This window comes from Leptidea sinapis, chromosome 46, assembly GCF_905404315.1.
Source record: "Leptidea sinapis chromosome 46, ilLepSina1.1, whole genome shotgun sequence".
Classification (NCBI taxonomy): domain Eukaryota; kingdom Metazoa; phylum Arthropoda; class Insecta; order Lepidoptera; family Pieridae; genus Leptidea; species Leptidea sinapis.
Window position 1 is genome coordinate 7,431,937 of NC_066310.1, and position 26,562 is coordinate 7,458,498.

A 26,562-nucleotide genomic window follows, 5' to 3' on the forward strand; every position below is an offset into this window, starting at 1 on the left:
TATTAGTTTTTTTTATTTAATTAAAAATTATACAACCTTCACTTGTATCTAAACATGATTCTCAAAGTTGTTTTTTTGGAATACCATAGCTTCCACAATGCTTTATAAAGTTAAATGATTCAAACATCTGCTGTTGAAGATTATTTTTGCCGCTAATAACAAAAAATAGACAAATGTCTTAAAACTATAGAAAAAAATTTACAAAACCGGTCGGTGTTATTACTACGTTTGCTAAAAGTATATTCAACTTTGTTGTACTGTTCATTTAGGTCAGGATTACGCGCATAGACGATTATTGCAATGCGCGCCATCTATTATCTTTTTGTTAGATTTCTATGTATGACCGTTTATTGCGAGCGAAGTACCCGAAGTACGTATCATCTAGTTTTTTTATTACTTTTGTTATGGAAGTGATGAGACGAGTAAGATGTTAACTTGATGGGATATGCCCTGCCCATTATAATGGAGTGCCGCTCAGGATTCTTGAAAACCGATAATTGTGAGCGTCTTCGCGACTGCTCGTGATATCACAAGCTCTTCTTCAAATACAATGAAAGAAAACCAACTAAAGAATCCCTTCTAATTCACTCACCCCTCTACACATACTCTTTCCTTTCTTCCCATTCTGTCTGTATTGTTCGCCGTCCGTGTATATCTGAACCCAGCCTTAGATGTTAATTCTCACTAGCTCAGTAATTCCATTAGTTTCGGCGCCCCTCAACACAAATGGTGTTTGCACAATAGTATTACAGCTTTACGGTAAAAAAGGCGACGCGGACATTCTGTTTACAATCTAGACGCCATTCCATGCTAAGGATACACACCCTCATACCGGTAAAAGTTACGATGACAAATAATGAATGTTCTTGTCAACAGAGAATCTCCCCGTTCCCGGCGTTCGGTCTCACAATGTTCCTGCAACAGCATCTCTCGGAGGTCATCAGCGGCAGCATCACCGATGCCTCTTCCACCACTCAACAATACCTTGGAGATGTACGTGGAACCAGTTGTCGAAGATGTAAGTAAATCTTATAATTACATGACATGAACATATGCACGTGTATCTGCGTGGACTTCAAAACGGAATAATAATAATAGAAACATTTTCTGTGTTCATTCGCGTTAGGCGCTGCCTCCATGAGCGAGTGCTTCACAACGTGTCGTCCCGTCAATTGTTGAGTCGAAAACGATTATCCCGTCAGCGTATTGACGGGATTCGCTACTAAAACCGGCTCTATCCGGAATCACCGCTTGACTGTGACTCATTGTACAATAACGAGCGACGATACATTGACGTATTGCTCCCATTCAAAAACTCGTCGATAAAATTGGGGTGTGGAGGCTAGTTTTATATGGGTGTATCAACAGACGTGGCACGCTTATATCAATGACTCGTGGAGGTGGCGCTTTAGATAGTGTGTTACCAGAGTGCAAGACACAGTTGTTGTCTTCGATACTTTAGTCTAAGATAAACTATTTTCAATATGTTTGATCATATCAATTCTAGCTCAACCCGTCATACTTACGTAGGTACATAAAATTTTATGAAGTCATCTTAGCTAGCCTACCTTTAGCGTATTAATTTGTTCTCACTCTGTTATTACAAAGTTTTTTTTTTATTTAGCTACATTTCGACACAATAAAAAACATAATATTGTCTCAATGATTGATAACATACATATTTATTACAAATTATAGCAAATGAGTTAGGTATTTAAAATTTATGTTGGTAGTAAATTGTGGTTACACCCTTCATGGTTAAAATTAAAGTGTTATTTTCATATAAATTTGAATAGCTTTTCATTCTATGGTATGAAAATTTATTGAGTGATAGTTGGAGACATACGTACCCTAAACAAAACCCTAACAACACACTGTAGAGTCTATAATATGAACTCCTCCCCCTTGGGTTACAGGTAGACTGTAACTGTGCATATGAAATAACATATAATATTCGAATGTAGTTTTTGTGATAGACCAATTCTTCAACCGGATACGACTAACTACCTGCTAACTGACTGCTAAATGTATATATGTAGGTATTCATAATAGGGAAGAAAAATCATAGCATTGAGCTATGAAGTAACTGTATGTAGGTACCTACTGGAGATGTAAATGGAACTAGTCGTCGTAGAAGTAAGAAAATCTTTATAATTATATTATATGAGCTTATGCCGGTAACCTCGTGGACTTCAAAACATGGTCCACAGAACTATAAAATTCATTGTAATGTTATCCTGTGTTAGTTCACGTTAGGCGCTACCTCCATAAGCGAGTGTTTCGCGTAAAGTCAACAAAAGACAACGATTATCCCGCCAGCGTATTGAAATAATATATCTTAGTAATGAACTATAGTTAATAGGGCTGTCACAATAGATCATTTTGGTCACGGAGTACTTGTTTAACACCTTTGATTGTTATTTTATACTTTGTATTCTTTCCTTTCTAGAGTGTGAACAGATAGCCCAATTTTTTAAGTTTACTTAGTAATCGTTGAGCTACAAGTCAAACAGCTCAGGCAGGGCTAAGCCCTGCTGTTTGACTTACCAGTGCGAGGTGCTCCTTTGCACAGTATGCCGACTAGATTCTGGCTACTACAACGGCGCCTATTTCTGCCGTGCAACAGTAGTGTGTAAGCATTATTGTGTTTCGGTCTGAAGCGCGCCGTATCTAGTGAAATTACTGGGCAAATGAGACTTAACATCTAATGTCCTAAGGTGACGAGCGCAATTGTTTTTCAAGAATCCTGATCGGCACTGCATTGCAATGGGCAGGGCGTATCGATTACCATCAACTGAACGTCCTGCTCGTCTGGTTCCTTACTGTCATAAAAAAAAGAAAAAAACTGAGTCCTGCCTCCGAATTCCACCTTTGCATGACGCACCACAAATTAGAATATCGTTACCACCATCTGGATGTGTGGCGTTCCTCCGCAGTGCGCTTTTTAAGTTTTAACATACAACAAAGCTGTGGAAAGAGCTTCCTTGTGCGGTGTTTCCGGGACGATACGACATGGGCGCCTTAAAGAAAAGCGCATACACCTTCCTTCAAGGCCGGCAACACTCCTGTGATTCCTCTGGTGTTGCAGGAGAGTGTGGACGGCGGTGATCATTTAATACCAGGTGACTCGTAAGCTTGTTTGTCCTCCTCTACCATAAAAAAGCCCAACGGTTTCCTTTAGAATGAATTTTAATGAAATAATTCGCTAGTGACATAATTTTATTTTGGTTGATTATCTGGACACAAACATCGGGCTTAAAATATTTGAAGACAGTTGCTTATGTTGCTTTACATCTGCGTAAATTCTGTAAAAAAAAACCTAAATTAATATCAGATAATATGGCTGGTGTTATAACCTTAGAAATCTAACGAAGAAGTTACTAGGAATTACATAGCTGCGACAAACACGTGGCCTCACAACCTACAGGTGCCTTATAAACCACCATCCAAGGCATACATACTTGTATGTGCTTAAATGGTGTATTTCAGTATATGGAACTACGGAAACTCATCCTGCAATTAATAATAAATATCCCGACGACCGAGCCTTGAATGTACAAAACTTGAACACAAAAGAACTTGAAGACATCAGGATACGAACCGGGGGTCTTCTGCTTTCCGGATCACCCAATGTCCCATCTGAGCTATAATACTCTTGCATACATATAAAGTGGCGAAATTTACCGTTGTATTCTAATGTTATTGTAGCTGTTCCTCATTAAAACACGGATAAAACTAAATTTTTTCAAATTGAAACCAAGCCAGGTCTATGTATCGCCCCCGAAATCGCCTGTATATTAAATTTTATGAAAATCGTTGGAGTCGTTTCTGAGATTTAGATTTATGTATATACAAGAATTGCTCGTTTAAAGATGTAAGGTAATAATAATATTGACACGCTCACAGAAATTATCTTGCCCCAAACTAGACATAGCCTGTACTATGGGTACAAGACAACGATATATTTAATGCAATATACTTATTTGAACATATATAAATATAAATAAACATCCATGACTCGGAAACAAACATTCATATTCATCATAAAAATGATTGCAACCACAGGGATTCGAACCCGGGACCTCTAGCTCAGTAGGCAGCGTCATTAACCACTGGGCTATACGGGTCGGCTATATTATTGTACCAACGCTTATTATTTTAATCAACGTTTTTAATCGAATCAAAATCGCTTCTGTTAGCTTCAGTTATAGAACTTGTATAGAAAGAAGGTAAATGGGAAAAAGGTGTTATACCTACTATATATACCTTTTATTTTGTTATGTCTCCTTGGTATACTTTTGTAGGACCTTCTTCATCGACTTGGCGATGTGTTCCGGACGGCTGTAGAAGTATTTGTGCTGGCGGCTTCCATCTTCGTTGTAGATCTCCTTGTCCACGGATCCCGCCGGTGATAGGAACAGTATGCTGTTTAAATTAGATTTATTACTAATAATTTACCAAGTGCTGCCTCCTACATCGCAGCAAAAGTTACTAAGTCAGCATTCACATAAACTGCCTACTGCTCGCTAAGTCGAGTTAGTAAGGTGATGTATATGCTTCTACAATATGATCCCAGAAAATGTACAAAACAAATGTGTTACAAAATTTTAAAGAATTGTTAAAAAACGAAACGGCAATGGTTACTATAGCATAAACGATTTTTTAATGATACCACTGACTGGGAATGAAGCGAACACCCTCAGGCTCATAATTATAAGTGTTTATACGATATTACATTTTAATACATATTTTTATAAAAAAAAAGCCCGCTGAGTTTCTTGCGCCCGTTCTTCTCAGGTCTGAGGCAGTCTATTTTGAATGGGTGGTAGTTTTTGACGTTCAATAAGTGATTTTGAATAAATATATTTGTATTAGGATTCAATGTGATAATATGTAGCCTCCTATATATTGGTCCTCTATTGCCTCTATTTAATATATCTTACAAAATTATAATTAAGTCTATTCAGTAGTTTTTCACGTTTTGCTCGGACATTCACACAGACAGACAAAAATTGTATCATAGACCGTTTTAAGATCCGGTATTGTTTACAGAACACACAGCGTGTATTCTTTAAAAAAATATTCCATGTAGATAACAGTTATTACTATGTTATGATTTTATTATATGTATGTAAGGTATTGTAGTAGGTATGAAGGATAATGGACTATGGAGCGACCGCCGTCAGACTATTTAAATTATTTGTATCGAAATTTTATTAAAAATAAAAAATAAAGAAGAAACGCACTGAGTTTCTTGTGCCCGTTCTTCTCAGGTCTGAGGCATTAATTTCCAAATGTCGATTTTGATTCAATTTGGACTAAATATATTTGAATTTTATACCTACATGGAAGGTGTGGGAGGCTCCTTAGCTCAATATGCCTCTAAATGGTCTAAAACGTCTAAATATGCTTAACAGTGGCACTTAGGCTGGGATCTATAGTCGTACTTAGACTTTGCTCAGACTTTACTTGAGTAAAACGTGGCCGAGTGTTAAAAAACGCGAAATTGACTTTTTTTTACCTTAAGCTCAGTAAAACTTCGGCTGTCAAAATGGCTACAAAAACGACATTAAAGATTATATTGTATGCTAAGCTTACACTCAGTTAAGGTGTTCGTAGGTAAATACTGGCCAAAGTGAGCTTTCAAATTCAGACTTCTAAGAATTTTACTTTGACATTTTTTTCGCGATTTACCTTTACCTTTACCTACAGTACTTTGTACAAACATGATTATATTGAATATTAACAGTAATCAACGATCTATATTATTTACTCAAAAAGAATTGTCCATTTTATTTGAAAAATAATATGGGGAGAGCTGGCATTCACTCTTTTGTTGCCCCGAGGCCTCAAGATACAGACCAAAAAAAAATGATATCAATTCGTCCAATGGTTCAAAAGATACAAAATCACTGCCACCAGCGCATTTCATTTCATATGAGCTAGCGGTTCTCGAGTTTTAGTTGAACATACATACACACAAACACATTCTCTTTTACAAAATAGATGTGCTCCATTTGTGATATCTTGAAGTCAAGATATTATATGCGGTGTCGTTGCGTTCAGTTGCTCTAAGCTCTAAGCATGAAGGTGCCTAAGTTGTATCGCACTAATATACTATAATAACAATATTTAGAAGCTAGGGATTAAGGCTCATTATTTTTTTAAACCAGTGACGATATGGTTTTAAAAATACTTAGTCAATAGTAACTCCATTATTTCTTTAAAATCGAAACATGAAACTGGTGTATACAAAACTGTCTCCAATATAGAAAATATTACCGAGGTATATAGGTCCCGTCTGGTGCGAAGGAAGTGTCCTTCGGTTCCTCATCATCAATAAGATTCACCATCACAAAATGTTTACTCAGAACCTGCAGTTCTGTAGACGCTGCAAATTTGGGTTTTAGTCCCTTACAAGCTGAGCACCAGGACTTGTGTATGATAAGCATTACTGGCTTCTTGTGGTGCGAAGCTATCTTGATACCAGAATCTAAGGAGCCCGCCCAAACGTAGTCCTTTCCAAATCCGTTGTCCTTTCCAGTTAACGCAGAGCATTGGGCTGAGCTGCAGATTAATGTGAACAATACTTTAGCTAAGTTCCTGGCCATTTCATTATACTGTTAGCACGACTTGATGTTCTGTCGTGCTATTTACGCTTGTTTAAGTTTATCATGGTTGCCAAAGAGCCATTTTTGTTGTTTTGGTTTTTAAAATCCTTATGTCATGTTCGAAGTAGTCATAGATTAGTACAATATTTGAATTTTTCTTAATAATTTTAGTTGCAAGTGCTGCCATCTATGGAAGCGATTATGAACTGTATGACGGTTACCCGGCCCCGTAGATACTCTGCTGATGTATGCAGAGATCAATAGATAGCGCTTATCATGTACGAACCAACGACAATTAAATTAAAATAAATATCATAATATTTTTGTTATAACTCAGATTATTAATTTGTTGGATATCAAAAAAAAAGAAATTTGTACTGTCGATTAGTACCTATGCCTATTTTAAAAAACATTTAACGAACATAAAAAATAAATACGAAGAAACTACCGCCTGTTCTTGGTTGGAAAATGAATAATATAGTTCTTTCTAATTGGTATAGAATCCAGGAGAAATAATTTTCACGGTGCATTGTCTTTTCAAAAACACATGTTGCAAAAAAGTTTCCAATCGAGATTACTCTTGACCTTAACAACAAAAGAAAATATATGGTTTTGTAGTGGGACTAGAGACAGGTTCGTGTTGGTTCGTGGCCTACTGAAGGATTCATACATCAACAACAGCCTATATTACTACAGCTGCCAGGTCATTTACTATGTACTCTTTCTCAATAACTTTTTTACAGATTTACGCATATTTATCAAATATATTATATTATGTGCGTAATGTATTTATACATGTTATCCCATAATGTGCTCTAATTTTCACACCAATTATCTTTCCCCGAGGTATATAAAGGCTTTACTATGGGTGCCAGATAACGATATAATATATGAATGTATATTTTACGATAAACATGCTTGAATGTACATAATCTATATACTATTAAAAATCTTTCATTTGAATGACTGAATCAACCATATGTTCGGAAAAAGTAGAGCTCGTGAGAAGAACACACAAAAAAATTCAACGGCTACTCTTTTAAATCAAATGGTGCTTGCATCCAATATATGAATCATGCTCAAAGGTAAAAAGTGTTTTAAATATCTAATATTTCATAAAAAGTAATGAAATATTGGATGCATCGACCTTTAGAGCTTGAATTCAATTTTTGTGTAAAGATGCTTCGTGAATATAATGGTCATGATTACTGTTATATTAGGTTTAAATAACTTTATTCTCATTAAGACCTATTGTCACTTACATGAGAAATTAATATTTTACAAATTAAAGTAGGTACTTAACAACAATGATTTTGGTAGGTACAGAATGCAATTCTAATGTTAGGCAAACAGATAAGACATAAAACAACCTACATATGTTATTGAAACATTTCATAATTATTGACTATGTGCCTTTGAAGGCTCTCTTTAAAAGAAGTCAATGTTTTGGCATTTCTCATTTCTGAGGGCAGGTTGTTATATCTTAACTCCGGTTGTTATATATCTGAACTCCCTCAAAGGTATTGTCTGTTGTCCATAATTACTTCTCGCCATTGGCAGCTCAATATGACTAGCTCTTCGTGTAACAGTTCTGGTTAAATTCCTTTTTTTAAAGAAGGATGTGTTAGTGTGATTTTTTTATTAAGTAATCGCATCAAACAAATTGAATGATTTATTAACTATAGCGGGTCGACGAGGCACCACAAGCAGCACGAGTTGACACACAGACCAGCCATCGTTCCCGTCGCACTTATTTGAGAGAACGAGACGAGTTATTTCACTTAACGAAAGTGTTTCTGTCGCTAAGTTTTAGTGTGTGAGCACCACTGACCTGTATAAATACCACTCGACAGGCAGTTCCATATGTTTGACAGCAAATTTTTTGTGTCTATTTGAAGCGCCACTCGCGAGCGTCTAGAGAACTAATATTGACGTATAAATACAAATGGCTGCGAAAGAACGTACAATACTCTGAAGTGTTTTTACATTTTGAATTGATTTCGTTCGTTTTCCGTGTTATTTATACTTCATGAATCAACGTAATAAAGTACACATTTTTTTTTTTTGTAAATAGTTTCCCAGCATCTATGTTGTCCACTAGGTTGTCATCACTAGTTATAGTACCGCAGACTCTCGCTATGGCCAACAGCGCCAAAATGGCGAATATCAAACACAAACAGGCACAAAAGCACTTTGATAGCCGCCAGTCCAGTGGTAGCAGATGTCAGTGGAGAGAACTGATGTATTTCTGTTTGAAGGGCGTCAGAGCTAGTGAAACTACTTGGCTACTAAGACTTAACTTCGTATGAATCTTTGATTTTGAGAGCATTATCTTCTTATGATCTAGAATTTTGATTTTTCAAGAATCCTGAGTACCTACTTTATATTTATTATAGCGAGCGGAGCGTAACCAGTAAGCCCAGTACCCAAGTAATAATTTTTTCGGTTTTCGAATTCATTCAACTCTTTTTGAGGTCGGCAACGCTCTTCTGTTTCCACTGGTGTTACAAGTATAGGCCAAAGAGCATGTAAATACTATGTAATAAGAGACGAGGCTGCCTGAATGTAAATGTAAACATTTTAATTTAGTTTAGTATGTGTCGTGCTGTGATTTGACTTAAGTTTGAAGGAGCAGTTATTACAGTATGGCGATTGGCAACCAAGTATAATCCGGCTAAGTTTTAAAGTAATCAGTTGCTTTACGGCCGTTTTCAATACAGTATCTCATAGGATACATTGCTGTCACCGTTTAATGACAAGATCTTTTCTATCCATAGTTATGTCCAATATAGTTTTAATATTAGTTATAGTCCAATGCGATCTGTCGATAGGTTATTGAAAAGTTTCCAATGAAAACGGCCGTAAAACGTAGTGGATTTCGGCGATCTCCTTTTATTACAAGATTATAGCCAGGATTCGTCAATCTATCAATGACGTTTCATACAATCGAGTGAATCGTCTTTTTTAGAGAGTTTCGCTAGGCTAGTCGCGGTGATCACATAATATCAGATCATCATATACCCATGACTTATGTCCCATAAAAAAAACATTCCCACTACTCAACCATTAAGCCCGTCACATATATATTAAAATGTAGGCTATTAAAAAGACTTTTTAACCTAACCATGCGTAACCGTATGCGTGTACATGTCTTTCTCTAATTTAAAACATTGGCAATATGTTACGCTCCACCTACCGTATTAGAGAAAGACACACTATGATAATTATACACAACACGAACATATTAACCATTGTCCAATACGCCACGACACAATCACACGCTTCTAATGATAAATAAAAAATATTTATCATCTAGAAAGTTCCACTGAAATCCACTCCGTAGCTTATTTTTATTAAAAAAAATAAAAACTACAATTTAGTTCCATTGCGTGACTGTTTAATCTGTGCGTCATTTCGCGCGCTTTCCAGTGATTCTTTTTTTTAACTTGTGTGGCAAAGACAGTGTTCTGTGATGATGAATTTTTATGGAAGTCAAAGGTTTAATCGTAGTTTGTATGGGACAGTACGGTCTTTGGTACCACGGCCCGCTCCAAGGAGGTTGGCTGATGATATGGTTCTGTCGCCACCATACTTCTACCACATTCCACCACCAACGCAAACGATCAGCACTTATCCTGGAAGGAAAAGGAGGAAAAGGGTAAGTTATTTATTTTCGCGTCAGCATGTAAAAGTCCATAGATAATGACAACGATGATCTGTTTCAACATCACAAGAATTAAAAGACCACTGGGCTTTTAAGTTCGCATTTCAGTTTTAAAGTTTACGTCTAACAGAAATCTTTATAAGTAGAATAACTTGGTTTTCAGGAACGCAAGCAATCAAGTTGAAATTAAAAAAAATTCGCTTGATGATTTGAAATAATGAAAAAGCGGTCAAATTTGAGTAGGGCGAATAGCTATGTACCCCTATTTGCTTTTAAAATACTTTCGTAAAGATTCGATGCAAGAGAGGCGCTTCTAAAAATATGTAAAAAAAATTGGGAACCACCACCTTGTTTTTTTTATATACTTTTAGCTACGGCTGCTAGCAGCAACGTTGTTTAGCTTCAGTGGACGCTGCAGGACCTTTATACCCATCGTACCAAGTGGCCCTGGTCTGCAGCCCTTATATTGATCCGCCCGGGCCCTTGAGTGAACATATTATTATGTATCTAAATTAAACTAAAATATCTATTTGTGAATTGTGAACACTTAATTTTAAAATGATTTTAACAAAATGGAACGATTTTGACGAGGGTCTCACTGACAGACTTAAGATCTAACGAGTAACCAAAGCAACTTTTGTATTAAGAATATAATGTCATTGCTACGTAGAATAAATCTAGACGGCTGAAGCTGAGGGCGGCCGCTTGTATATAGATAAGATAGGCTGACATCTGTTTATGATGTGGGCGGACACTATGGTATCAATTACTTTATTATTGTCCATTATTAATTGTATTTTATCGATTAAAGTTATTTCACCGTCTCATAATGAGTTGAGTTAATAATTTTTTTTTCTTTCTATATAAGAGGAGGCAAACTCCAGGCATGTAGCTCCGTGAAACCAGGAGTGAAGAGATGCGTTGCCGGCCTTTAAGGCGGCTATCCCGACAATACGTCAAAATAGAGCATAATTGAAACCATTTCTTAACGGTTTATATAGAGCTTTTATTTTTACAAAAAGTAATAATGTCTACAGCATACAAGAAGAAAATTCATTTTTTCTTTACATTTCTATCTTTAACAGACATTGTGACACTCAAAGAACCCCTAACTCTTACAGTTGGAGCCGTGCTATTCATTCGATCTGAATAAAAACATAGTTTTGTTATTTTTGTATTTTTGTAAGAAAATTGTATTATGTTTGTAATAAATTAAAAAAGCTCCTAATTCTGAATTTAAACTTTGGCGATCTTGTGCGGGAGAGGTAATCTAGCTCCACTCGATTCCTCGAGGCCGTTGGCTCAGTCCCCAGCCTTGAGGTAGTCGTAGAGAGTATGCGCTAAGCCTTTAAGATTCAGGAAAATTGCAGCTGGTAATTGATTTCACGAAGTAGTTGTGTGAGGCATGAAGATTCTCCAAGACGCGTAGTTGTAGAATGCCAGAGGTCGATGCAGCTTGGTGTGAAAGTAATTTGACGATTGAAAAATATTTGAGTTTTACTTTTAACCACACAAATACATGAATGTTACTCTGCTTGAAATAATCTATATTTGAATTATTAAGTTTCAATGAATATCTAAGTTAACATCTAACTCAACAATTTTAGTTATGTACTGGCTAATTGACCCGCGACTTCGGCCGCATACATACATAATTGAGCACGTCTTATATCCCTAAAAATGTTATATAGCCTATGTTATGCAGTGTAGATGCAGCTTTCTAATGGCGAAAAAAATTTAGAAATCAGTCCAGTAGTTTTTGTGTAAAAACATAACAAACATACAAATGTTTCCTCTTAATAATATTAGTTTAGATATATGGAAAGGTGGATTAAAAAACTTACCATTACAAACATCTGTATCAGATTAAAAAGTATCTATGTTGTGTGATAATATCGAACGTTGGTTTTAGGTAATTTGATTAGGTTACATTATAAATCTTGCAAAATACTCTGCTTTTTTATGAATCTTCTATGTCCGAACTGAGCATGGTGATATTATTGAAGGGGGACAGATAGTAAATAGTAGTTGCCGGCATTCTGTTATACTTCTTGGTATGCTCAGACTGATATCTAGCGCTCAGAGCGATATCTTTCAAGATATAAAGCCGTGGACTTGTAGGAAACGTAATACGTCGAACAGAATACAGCTGTCTCTATTAATAATGTTTTCGGACTCATTTTTTCCCCTTTTTGTTTGTGCTATTACTTATTTATAAACATATTTATGACATGATAATTTCAACGCAATGACGTATGGCAAAATAATAATAAATTACAGCTTATTTGTAAGAACTAAAAAGGTTGTAGAAGAAGATTAGAATTCTCTTGAAGAAGCTAAGAATAGTCTAGTGAAACTAACAAAAAAACGATTATTTATTCAAACAAAACAAATCTTGTAACTATATTCTATATATCGTCGTCTTGCAACCCATAACACAGGCTAAATGCCTAATTTTGGGCAAGATAATTTGTGTAAAAAAGTGTGTCAATATTATTATTATACTAAAAAGCGATTTGTAGCCGTCATCCGTTAAGCTTAAAGGCCGGCAACGCTCCTGTGATTCCTCTGGTGCTGCAAGAGATTGTGGGCGGCGGTGATCACTTAACAACAGGTGACCGTACGTTTGTTCGTTTCATACAATCGGGTGAATCGCTTTTTTCTGAGAGAGCTTCGGTAGGCTGTACAGGGCCTTGATGTGGGGGACCCTAACTATTGCATTTGATGAGATACAAACTGCTGACAGACGTAGAGACAGAGAACCAGTGTCGGGATCTCCTTTTTGAACTCAGTAATTGAAAAAATGACTCACGCATGACTATGATATTTATATATATATATATATATATATATATATATATAATGACCATAATATTTAAGTTGTTGTACATATTTTATTTTATTAAAAAGATTGCAAAAAATGCTGGGAGAGTTTCTTGCGCTGTTTCGCTCTGAGACAGAAGTCTCAGAGCGCTATTCGTTTCCGAAGCGGTGGTAGTGTTTGACATCAAAAAGAATTCAAAAGGAATAAATTTTGAGAAAATATATGCCTTTTAAAGTATTAATGATACCTTTATTTCATGCTTATCAAATTCAGCTATGAGTTGTTCCCGTCCCCGTGAATGTAAGTCTGCTGCATTGTATGCTGCATTGTTTTATATGTTCATAAGCACATTGAGGAATTTTCTAGAAACTGTGACATTCATAATGTTAACACGAGGAACAAACATAAAGTTGTTATGCCTACTACTCGGTTGGGTCGAGTTAGTAAGTCTTTGGTTGGCCGATGTATATGCCTCTTCAATATGATCCCAGAAAATGTACAAAACAAATGTGTTACGAAATTTAAAATTTTATCGACCCTACTTGTCTATCATCTGGTCACTGGTAGAACAAGAGAATAACGGCCGCTGAGATTCAATTAAGATGAGTAGTTATTGAAACAAAGGATTGTATGCATCAATTTTAATATCTAAATAAGTATATGCAATTATTTGTTGAATAAAAATATGTATTTTTTACTATGTATCTTATATAAAGTACATTGATTATCTCTATTATCATTTTAGTGGTATGAGACGTTACTAAACACCTCGTTAGTTAAGGCGAAGAGTAAGCAGAAAACACGCAAACATGGTGTTTTTAGACAAGTTTTGTGGTGAAAGTATAGCATTTCGAGCTATGAACACTACTTAATCCTGTTACGCATATCCTAAAGTCTTATTTGTAGGTTGCTAATGCTTGCTGTTGGTTACAGTTAACACTGCCGAGCCTTTTTGAACTACCACTTTTCTTTGAAGTTAAACAAGTTTTTTGGCATGGCGTGACGCATTTTTTTGGTACCTACTACTCTCAGAAAAGTTATTTTTATAGCTTGAACTTTTTTGTGTAGGTTCATTTATTCAGATTAGTAGTGAATAACGAGGATTGTAAGCATATATACTGTTTTCCACGCAAGAATTTTGAAAATATTGGCTTTGTTACATAGATGGCGGGCCGGCAGCCGTGAACTCATATCGCTCAAGGTCGCTGACATTTAGTGTCGCCTTAACCACCTAATTTTTGATAAATTTTATTTAGATACCGAAACATGGCCTTATATTTCTTTAGATTTTATGTAAGCTTCAACATCTTTAATATCACAGAACTTTAAAAATGTTATAGCAAATACAGCTAATTATTTTCATGAACAAAGAGCCAAAAATTCTGAGAGACACTGCAATTGCGCTCATCACCTTGAGACATAAGATGTTAAGTCCCATTTGCCCAGTAATTTCATTACCTACGGTTCTCTTCAGACCGAAACAGAATAATGCACATTTCTGCTTCACGCCACTGGTGTACTTAATCTAACAGAGTCTACAAGTGTCCGCTGCCAAACAACACTCAATTCTATATTATAATTGGATAAATACACATATAAAAGTTTCTTTAAACAGCATATAATTATCATAACATTATAAAAATACCAACGCTAACCCTCCAATTAAATTATAAATAAACACAATCATAATAATGTAACGAAAAAATTTAGTTTTCTACCACAAACTCTAAAATTCAAATCAGTTAGTTTTCTCGAATTTGTTCGAATATTCGATATTTTGGAATGTTCCATCGTCATTGCTTCTGTACCCCGATTGTGTAACTTTAGGCTTATTCTGTGGAATAGTTGAATCTCCTCGCGGAAAGAGCCCAAAGGAATATCCAACTAATGCACCCATTGAGCAAACGAGTAATGTCATTTTGACTTGTTGTCTTGCATCCATATTATGTTAACTCGCTACTGTAATCCATATTATATCTGCAACGCTGGAAAGCACAATATATATAGTAACGGTATAAATTTTCTATAGTTTTGATACCAATTAATCGCTTTTAATTCGTAAACAATAGCCAGTCCAAGATTACGTGTCAGTTTTGACTCATGTCTGTTACGTGCAGGCTTATAGCCACAGATGAAAATTATAGGACTGAAAGAAGACAGAAACTCTGTTTATGAGTAGTATAGTAACAAAACAAACCCCAGCATCACCTGATGTTAAGTAACACCGTTGCCCAAATTCTTTTGCAACACCAGAGTAATTAGAGGAGAGAAGAGGAGCGATGCCCGCCTTTTACAAAGTTGTATTTTTTTGAAGGTACCTACGTCGTATCGTCCTGGAAACCCCGCACAAGGATGCTCATTGAAAAGGAATGCCACATATCTAAATGGCGGAGTGATATCCTAATTTGTGGCGTGTCGTGCGAAGGTGGAATTCGGTGGTAAGAATCAGGTCAAACAGGTCTTCGGAATACTCCCAATGATAAATGCGGTACAAGACACACTATGAAGCAACGTCTCTATGAAACAACAAGTGATCTAGCCGTTGACAGCATTGGCTCCATTACAATTGCAAGCGGTCAAATGGTTCGAGCCAATACGGGGGTATGCAAGACCAGAGATGACTGCAATACTCCATATATGGTCGGTACTATTTCTGCCGTGAAGCAGTAATGTGTAAACATAACTGTGTTTCGGTCTGAACGGCGCCGTAGCTAGTGAAATTACTGGGCAAATGAGACTTAAGATCTGAATGTCTCAAGTTGACGAGGCCAATTATAGTGCCGCTCAGAATTTTTGGGTTTTTCAAGAATCCTTAGCAGCACTACATTGTAATGGTTAGGGCGTATCAATTACGGTCAGCTGAACGTCCTGCTCATCTGTACCCTTATTTTCATAAAAAAAAATGGCCGGACGTGTGTTAAAACTAATACAAAATCAACATCAAAATGCTAATTCAACATAAAAAGCAAAAATAGCGGCTTTTATTTCATTTATTGGAAATCTAAGGGTATTCGTCTGCACATGGGCCGTCTGTGTATTTAGATTTATCCACCTTCTCTTGTTCAACTTCTTCATAGCACGAAATATCGCATGACCTTTCCCTTAGGTATCTTTGGATGTCCTTCTCAGGTCGGAACAGCCCAAACGAATACTTCATTATCATTGCAATCGAAAGCGCCAGAAAGGTGGTTTGCAGCATATGTTTCTGTTCTCTTTGAAATGCGCCTTTTAAGGACAGCCGACCTTTTAGGAATGTCTCAAATTCTTTTCTGCTCCAAAAGCCCCAAAGATGGCTCGGTTTAATACCAGGTTTCATTTTGAAGAATTAATATGATTGAATTTTCACTAAAATTTTGCTTCAATTGTTCATAGCTTCAGGTTTCTTTGCAAGGTATTGTTGATTAAGAATGTTCTAGGCCATTTTTTTATTCGGTTTTGAATTTATTGTGACTTTTTATGTGGTTTATTTGAAATTTCCATGATGCTCTGAAACAATACATTTACAATATATATATTGCAATATTGATAAAATGCAATTAAGAAAATTAAATGAATCCATGTTTTGATTTTGTTAAATCGTAGCAAATTGGGGCTCGCGCATATTAACCATGGAAGAGTTTTTTATAATATTGTTTATATTGATATCCCTCGAAGCTATACAAAAGCTTATATATATATATTGTATAGCTTATTTGGATTAGCTTTTAAGGCCCTTTCCAAGAAACTTGCTAAGTAAATTCGGTTCAAAACGAGCGAAGCGAAACAAGTAAACGCATTACAGTCTTAATGAATCTCTTGTGAATATTCTGCATTAAGGCCTTTAAGCAAGTAACTACAAAAAAGATGTTTGAAAGAAGTAATTTTAAATTTATCCATGTCTTTCAGTATTTACAATTCTCTATAAGTTTTGTAGAAGATAATGAATGCCCTGCGGATGCATTAGGTAAGTTCATGAACATCCATACAGTTATCCTGATTTCTGTTATTAAAACTGTGACAATATTAAATTATTACCAATTAGGGCCATTTTGGTTTCCGCGTTTTGCCGTAAACTGTTGCAACACATGAAAAAACTGCTGAAACTGTTACGACTAAAACTAATTCCTGACGAGTCATGACATTCTTGAGCAGTATGTCATATCAACTTGATTATAAACAATCTAAGCAATATGTCAATTAAACAAATAATGCTCCAAAGAGTTTCATTACACGTACCTGCTGATACTGATTTATTTGTTTATCTTTTTATCACGTCGAAACAAAGACACGGCTCAAGGTATAGTATGCACTATGCACAGCGATTGAAAAACCAAGGGTCACGAAGGATATGGAAGTAAAGCCATGTTAAAGAAGATGCCAGAATTGCATCTAACTTGCATCCAAATGTTTTGAGTTTTCTTTAGTGTTAATTCCGCCAATATTTGTCTTTTAAACAATTCGAGTGTCGCAACTACACGCGCGTCGTCGCGATTTTTTTCGACGTTGACAGCTGTCACAGTCTATCTAAACGTATAAATTAGTAAATATTACAAATAATAACTATTTATTTATTAACTTCAAGTTGATGCAGAATACACATTAAACTTTTATCAAGATGTTAAAAAAGTGTATTGAAAGTGTTAATAATGGAGTCTTCGATGTGGAAAAGCTAGAGTTAATCTGGAGTTTTATATTCCAGCAGCGCAGAAAGCTAAAAAACGCTGTATTCTTATTTTTGCGTGCTTCTTTCCTTCAGCAAGGCTGAGTTCCTTTCAGAGCTCAAGTCCAACTACTCTCTGAGGTTTTCTAGCTATCATGTCCCTCTTTTACCTGGCCTCTTACCTGTAACTTAACGTACAAATGAGTTAAATCAAACAATTCAATTATTATTGACGTTCTTACTTATAATGTCAGACTAGAGATTATCATCAAGCAGATTTCAGATGACGATTTACATAATTCAATATCCAACCATTCTCTTTTGAGTTGTCTTTGCTGAAATACCTAATGTAAATTTACCAGTGGGAGGCTCCTTTACACAGGATGCCGGCTAAATTATGGGTACAACAACGCCGCCTATTTGTGCCCTGTAGCAATACTGTGTTTCGGTCTGAAGGGCGCCGTAGCTAGTGAAACTACTGGGACTAAAATGAGACTTAACAACTTATGTCTCAAGGTAACGACGCAGTTATGGTGCCGCTCAGAATTTTTGAATTTTTCAAGAATCCTGAGCGGTAGATACTTCATTGTAATGAACAGTATCAATTACCATCAGCTGAACGTCCTTCTCGTCTCTTCCCTTATTGTCATCAAAAAATGTTCACTTTAAAGAATTACTTTTTGATAAACAAAACAATTTCAAAACATTCTTGGATACTCTCCTTTGGATGTGTGTAAGTTGACGGTTATAGGGATTAAGGTTTCCCTCGTTCGACTCGAGTCCTGCTGCATTTGAATCACATCTTCACCTAAAAGAGTCGCAGATTCTTTGGGGGTTCTAGGGGTATGCATTCTTCATATTAGAGATAAAGTACTTACGTAGATTACACTACAAACAGAATCACGTCAGAATAGACTAGATTTACTGAGATCAGTTTTGACTAAATGACCTTTCTTGTTAGGAAACCCATGAGAACTTATAGTTGTTTCCTTAAACGGCATTCTATTTAAAAAACAAATTATCAAGAAACAATGTGCATCTATAAAAGCATGAGGGATTAAGGAAAGTAAATAACTTTCCACCAGGTGACTGAAGCCTATAGTAAAATTTACTTTATTAAAATTAGAAGGCATGCATATTAAAATGCCTTTAAGACTTAAAAATTTAAATTATGATAAAAAGTAAGCCTCATTTATCGTCTTAAGTATTCTAAGAAAATCATTACTTTCCACTAGGTCAGTCTACAATTAAAAAAATTAAATTTACTACCCATTGTGCAATCATTATATACAGAGGTCCGATAAACCTAAATCAAAGATCGTAACCAACCGGTTATAACATTCTTATGATATGATTCATGTTCCACCACACTAAATATATTATAATGATCTATAGCCACGGGTCATTATCAACACTATAATAAAATGGTCAGTGCAATGCACACTATAATAAAAAATACAAAATTGACCAGGTAAGAGAGTCCCTAGTATCCCAATAGAAGTATACCAAGTATATTTAACTTCAATCATCACAGTTTAAACTTTGATACAATGTGCTTAAGTTGTCGTTACCATAGCTTGGATTCCGACCTTCACCAGAGATGCATTGAACCGGTTAGATTTATCGATTCGGACAATCGTAACCCCCCCTACTAGAAATAATACAATTGGTATTGTTTACATAGCTAGATAAGTCTTCGTATAAAACTATCATAGATTTATTCTAAAGCTTACTTAGTAACATCATACTGGAAACCAGCGAGGCTTTTATTCCATCGCAAAAACCAGAATCAAGTGTAGTCACTGTTGGCGACAACTATTATTAAGTTTTTTAAACTTAAAAGGCAAAAGCTCGTAGAGCCGTAGATTCAAGACCGCGCCATGCTTACAGTAGTGGGAGAAAAACCTGCAGATACTGTTGGTCCAGTCCGGCGTACCTGAGGTGCTCTGTCCCTTTCTCGCGCATAGTAACCGCGGCAAAGAAACTTCCGTTTCACAACACTCTGGTATGCAAAGATTGATAGCGTATATGACCATTTGGTTTTGAAAGTCCCAAGTAATCACGCACGGCTAAGTTTGGCCTGGCGTCGTTATTACTGTTCGAGTGGCGCTGGGTTCAGCCTGTGTTATATTTTAAAGTGTCCAGACAATGACAGACTTTTGCGAGTTCTTTAACATTAATATCTGAGATAGTAAGGTGATAAGTGGTGTTAGTTATCAAGTTGATTCGCGCCCGTTTTACATTTGTTATATCATATTTTATGCCGGTGATGTTGTGTTTGTGTGTAAGTGGATGATGACTTTACAACAATGGATTCTTTGGCATCAGACAACGGATTGGTGATCAACAATATGAACCATGTCCGGACTGACTCTCAGGTAGGTTATATCGATGAGGCAAAACACGTTTTCACCTCGTCTATGTCGCTATGAAGTGCGGTGTATTCACTTCCTAATTGTATAAACAAAGTCATAGGCCTGACTTTTAATTTGTCCTGTCCGTCGCAGGCAAAGATCTCTTATACCTACATGTTTCTTTTTAATAGCTATTGGTGTTTTTACTCATAAACATAGAATAAATACAGTAACCGGTCAAGATCGAGTCGGCTCAAACATAACTTACGTTAAACTTGCTGAGTGTTTAAAACGTGAACTCGACTTTAGCATTGGGCTGTCTTAGTTAAGCTAAGCTCAGTATAATTTCAGCTGTGAAAAGACAAAAAAAAGAAAATCAAAGATTGTGCTAACCTTACGCTCAGCACTTTTACTTGAGTAAAGTCTAAGTAAGCTCTATAGATCTCAGCCTAAGACACACAGCTTCTACAAATTTATACCAAAATCTAAATAAATATTAATACTCCCGGTTTTAATTGTTTACTAGCTGACCCGACAGACGATGTTCTGTATATAATAAATAAAATAATGTTTTTATATGAATTTGTCACTTATATATCATAACAATTACTAAAATTACTTCGTAAAATATGCACCCTGCTGTCGTAATGAAATTGTTCCACAGCAGAACTGTCAAACCGTGCGTCAATAATTTCTCTCATAGAAATTATGTATGGGCACATCAAAGGAAAAACAAATTTGTTGTTTTTATTTAATTTAGCAGCATTTTCCTATTTATTCACCTTTTAAACCTTCTCTGGACTTCCACAAATAATTCAAGATGAAAATTAGCCAAATCGGTCCAGCCGTTCTCGAGTTTTAGCGAGACAACGAACAGCAATTCATTTTTATATATTATATAGATAACGCGTGCAAGATGATTTTTCTTATTTTTAGCAAATTAACATAAACTATTTCTCCCGACGTGCCGATGTCTTACCAGATCACGTTTTCAGGAACCAAAAAACGTTTTAATCCTATAAAGAATGTTTTTAATAATACACGGATTTCTTCTAGTGTCATATATTTATTTATTTGGAACCAATTACCCTGACGTTAGTCTTTACAGAATACATTTACAGGGGTGACCAAAATGTTTTAATCTTACACAGGTTTTCTTACATTTATTTATTTCTTTGGAAACAATGGTCTTGACGTTTTTCCTTCTAGAACACACTTTCAGTAGTGACCAAAACATTTTAATCCTTTAGCAGTATTTTTTAATATTACCACGGGCTTATTATGCTGTCATACATTTACTCATTTGGAAACCATTAATACAGATACACTCTATAACACAAAATAAAAAATATATATGGACTTAACTGATAAGGACATATAGATGGCTTCTTCCGCCAATGTTATGTTTGATTGGTTTAATGTCTGACATCATTGGGGATCACTGGTCCGTTGATGATAAATAGCCTCTGACTATAACATAGTCAGCATTGCGCCACGAATTGCTTTTAAAACGGCCCCGTGCAAGTAGAACATCTTCTCTACTAGCATTGATTCATGAAACTATAACCCGAGTCGTCTGTAAATCTATTATGTTCGGAGCTTCGTCTATGTTTTAACGCCGATTACATAAATAAATAATAACATATATCCCCATGCCGTTTTTAAAACCAATGTTTTTTAAACTTATCAAGTTATAGGTAGTAAGTAATCTTAAGTAAAGCTTATTATTATATAAATTAACACAGACAATAAGTTTTATGTTAGTAAGTTGTTGTTTTTACTTTTAGTTTATTACTAGTTTTCCCTAACCGATACGACTTAGGGACCTTCAAGAAAAGAGCCCACCTTAAAGGCCGGCAACGCATCTCTTGACACCTGTTGTTGCGGATGACCTTGGGCGATTGCCTCACCACTCCCATCCCGTGAAGCTATTGCACATTTGCCTCGTCTTATATATAAAAAAAAATTGTTATAATTTTGTTTAGTAGTATGTGCCCCTCTTAGGGTGAATCCCTACTCCATTTTCTTCCCTATTATACGGTCTTTGTCCAGTAAAAGCAAGTCATTACCGGCATGATCCCACTATATAATCAGCCTTCCGTGTTTCTGACATTTCTAATGCCTTTTATTTTGTTTAGTAATTAATTGTGTTTAGTGTAGTTGTATTACAATCAACGTGCGGACGCGTTGGCTATAATATTAAAAGTAGCGATCTTCACACTTCTTGTGTAAAAGTGGTCTTAGTTTCTTAGTTTCGTTCAATAATAATTATTTTTCATTAGTATATTGTTATTGTGAATATATAGTACAAATATTATCGTACCTATAATATTTTTTGGTTTTAATCCGAAATGGAAAGTGCTAATTCCATGAAACGTCTTATGTTTATAGTGAAGGTATAAGACGTCATATTGAATGAATCTTGTCGCATATTTAACAGTATTTAATTAATAAATGATTGAGGATTGTTTTAAGTGTATGTTACTTTTATAGATTTCGAATATTCGGTATATTAGGTATATAACTATCGATGTGTCCTCCAGAATATGAATTAGCTGACACCTAGATATTGTTGCTAATTTTGTTATTGTTAGTTATTGTTTTTACAATCTTTATGTGTATTCCAGCACAACTATTCCGATAATATGAAACAGTAATGGTGTAAATAAGAGAATAAATTGTCCTTCTTAACGAACATACCACCACCTTACTGCAACAGACATAATAACCAATTCGTTTGCATATTGCGTAATCTAATACCAGTATCCCACTTCGAGACGTTATTAAGATTGCAATAAGCATAGTTCTATGACACTATTTACATAATTTGGAATGCAAATGTGAAGTCGCGGTGGTATGATAACACCAGAATATATAGCTGAAACTGTTGCAAATCCCTGCTAATATTATAAATGTGAATGTAAGTTTGTCTGTTACGCTTTCACGCCTAAACTACCTAGCCAATTTTGAAAAAAATTAGTACAGAGATAGACTAGAGCTTGAAAAAGGACATAGGCTACTTTTTGTTGCAAAAAAATAAATGGTGGGGTTGAAATAGGGGATGCCAGTTTGTATGGAAATTCGTCATTATCGAAGATAAAACAATGAAACTTTGTATTTAGCCACTTGATAAGAAATAATTTATAAATACTTGTTTGAGCATTTTCGAAACTTTGACCTACTTGGAGATGAAATAGGAGATTAAAGTTTACAGGGAAATACTATAAAAGAGACTATCCACAATCACGAAGGAATATCCGCTGTATCATAGTAGAGCGCTGCCAGAAGCCGAAAGAGAAGTATATGCGTTATTTGTACAGTATCCTAAGAAATAAAAAAATAATGCACAAAGTAACTATTCAACGCGGAAGTCGCGAGAAAAAGCTATATATATCCAAATAAATTAAAGTGAAATGGTGGTAGTTTAGGGGCATATTGGTATTTATAATAAAAGTAATGTTATTAAAAAAATATAAACTCGTAACAACACCAAAACAGCGAAATATAAACCGGATATATTTCTATTATAATTAGATAGTTCATTAAAATGCGTGAGAATGCATGTTTTGCCGGTAATTTTAATAAAGTTTTATTTTATTTTAGATTTATTAATTTAATTGTCGCCTTTTAGCATAACACTTGATTTTTTTTTCTGAATTACAATTATAGTGAAAAATATAGTGCAGGTAAGGTTTTGGTACCACGCAGTGGGAAATAAAAAGACTTGACGTGTTCATAAATAAAAAATCAAATAGATTCTACGCCGATGTGTAATGTAAAGACATTCATATTGAAAAAAAATGCATGGATCCAAATGAAAGAAATTAAATTTAAATATTTTTATAAGGCAAGGCATGAACTCATACCTGTCCATCTTAAGGCGAAGAGTAAGCAGAAAACACGCAAACATGGTGTTTTTAGACAAGTGTTTTGGTACTTCTCTCAGAAAAGTTATTCTTATAGCTTGTACTTTTTTCTATAGGTTCATTTATTCAGATTAGTAGTGAATAACGAGGATTGTAAGCATATAAACTGTTTTCCACCCAAGAATTTTGAAAATATTGGCTTTGTTACATAGATGGCGGGCCGGCAGCCGTGAACTCATATCGCTCAAGGTCGCTGGCATTTAGTGTCACCTTAATAGCGTTATCGAAAGAGAAGAGTCACAATATAGGTATCTATTGTACTCAATCATTCGCTCCTGTAATTGAGTAGGTAATCGTTTTCGTTATAAAATAATCTCACACTTATTTTGGAAGCATTTGGTTGTACAAGAAAAACAAAATGTATGTCATATATACTGTTTTTCTTTTAAACGCCATAGCAGTATTGCAGCTCAACTGAATACTGAATAGCTCATAACTGAATACATTCATTTCATATCTCAATAATTATGGTTATGATCTGTATTTTTCTACAATTATGCTGTGGCGTGTTGCACGCACTTGAAAATATTGTGCTTGGACAGGCTGTAGTCCACAGTACAGTCTATAAGAAGTCCCATGCCTTAGGAATTCCTAATTGGCAGCATTGCTTATGTTGTTGCCAATAGCTATCACAGTCATTCGTCGTTCACAGTATGAATGTTATCTATTTCCTTCACTTTAAATACTTATCCCCTTATTCATAATAGTCTGCTCACTTAAAGCATTGCTAATTCTCACTCTGTCTTCTTTTATTGACCTAAGTCAGAATGAGAAAAAACACTAAAACGGCTGTATAAAGTTAGCGGACCATTATGAATAAGGGGGATAATGTTATACTATTTATAATTTAAGGTAAAGAAATTTAATGAATGAGATAATTTTAATTATTCATTGATTTCAATTTATATAATAACTGTGGTCGAATGGAACAACAACAGGGATATCATCTACTCTACCAATATCGTCATCTGTCATATTGGATTCTGTGTCGCTATCGTTTTCTAATTCAGTTATTAACTTCTCGGTATATCCATATTCCTAAAATTTATGTTAAGAGTGTAAATAATTTGTTATGTTTTTAAAAGTGATAACCATCACTTCTAGGATTAATACACAAATAACGTAAATCATATATACAAAGACGATACGTCACTTGAACGATTAGCTCAGTTGGAAGAGCACTCGCACGGAACGCGAGAGGTCGTTCGGTCGGTTCGAGTCCCGCATCGTTCATAAAATTTTGTTTTCAAATTTTAATTGTGTTTAAAATGTGTTCATATTGCTTTTGCCTCTCCTGTGGTGTTCTTCATTTAACAATATGGTTCTCAGCTTCTTGTCCAACATTATTGCCCGCTACGGCATCCTTTTAAAAGACTCAATAAACTCAATCACATTCAAGCCACAGTGGTACGGGGGCAACCTAACCACTTTCTGACCATGAGCTAATAATAATTGCCTTAATTAATGTATCAGCCCCATTAATCGGCGCTTCTTAGTGCTCCTATACAATTTGATACGGCTCAGCTTACAACATCTTTGGAACCTAAGAAAGATTATCCCTTATTCGTAATTCAATTTTGCATTTGTTATTTTGAGATGCATTGTTTATCTGGACTTAATCATACGATGATTCTTCATTATGAGTACGAAGTTTATGAGCAAATTAGGTATTAGTTTCTCTGCAAGCCATAAAATTTGTTCGATTCATGTCATTACTGATCCATTAGCAATAAACCCAATTTCAACACATTCATCATATTCCATCTAAGGAAATAATTGTCTTTCCCTCTGCACGATTATGGCTCATAGTATCGATATACTTGCGTCTCCATGCGACTATGTGGTGTCTTTCCATTTACATGTTCCGCATTGAACCATCTTTACCTTTTTGTACTGGAATCCTATTTCGTCTTAATATTTTCCACATTGCCGTGTGCCTTTAATTTTTATTTCATTCTTTAATTCTACATGTAATTTGTACAGGATAGGAACTACTCTGACGGTATCATTTTCATGGATTTTATTTCTTACTGCACCTAAATGGAAATAATGTAGCTGCACTTTTTACGTTTCGTCATTTGTCGTTTTTTTTCCTGGAAACTATTTTTTTTTGTAGAAACAGTAACTATATCTTTTTTAGTTATTCGAATTACGGTTTATTAATAACATGCCTGAAATAAACAATTTACGGCTCAGTTTTCCTTTAGTTGGAGGTCTAGTTGGCAGTATTAACTTTTTCACAGAAGGGTAACTTAATATAGTAAACATAGCACTTAAATAGGTTTTACGGAGATTGATAGTTTTTTTTTAATTGAATGTATGAAAATCGCATTTTTCCCATGTTGGTAGTTCTATACGATACCGATTAAGCACTCTAAATTACAAAGTTTAATTGGCAAAACACTTTCCGCTTTTAGTTTTGAGTTTTATTATTGTTACAAAATTAAAATTAAAAAACTAAATAAGTACATAAGTTGTTAACACGGCAAACATAATTACATTACATGATAATAATTATTAGACTTTCGTTAAAAACGCCATTTT

General features: G+C 35.2%; 1 protein-coding gene and 1 long non-coding RNA gene across 10 annotated transcripts in view; one reads left to right on the forward strand and one right to left on the reverse strand.

Moving 5' to 3' along the window:
* LOC126977821 (tight junction protein ZO-1) overlaps positions 1-26,562 on the forward strand; it is a 159,286-nt gene that overhangs the window by 61,409 nt on the left and 71,315 nt on the right. For 8 of the 9 annotated variants that reach the window (XR_007732437.1, XM_050826432.1, XM_050826422.1 and 5 more), the window contains one exon: positions 877-1,018. Coding sequence is in view for 8 of the 9 variants with exons in the window: in XM_050826432.1 (XP_050682389.1) it covers positions 877-1,018 (142 nt within the window). In the remaining variant the exon portion in view is untranslated. Of the gene's footprint in view, positions 1-876; positions 1,019-19,803; positions 20,117-26,562 lie in introns of those variants that run through there. The other variant, XM_050826426.1, reaches the window with a different exon arrangement.
* LOC126977862 (uncharacterized) lies at positions 16,072-17,582 on the reverse strand. The gene is made up of 2 exons (XR_007732440.1): positions 17,114-17,582; positions 16,072-16,585 (listed from the first exon to the last, which is right to left on the reverse strand). It is a non-coding gene; the product is annotated as an uncharacterized LOC126977862 (long non-coding RNA).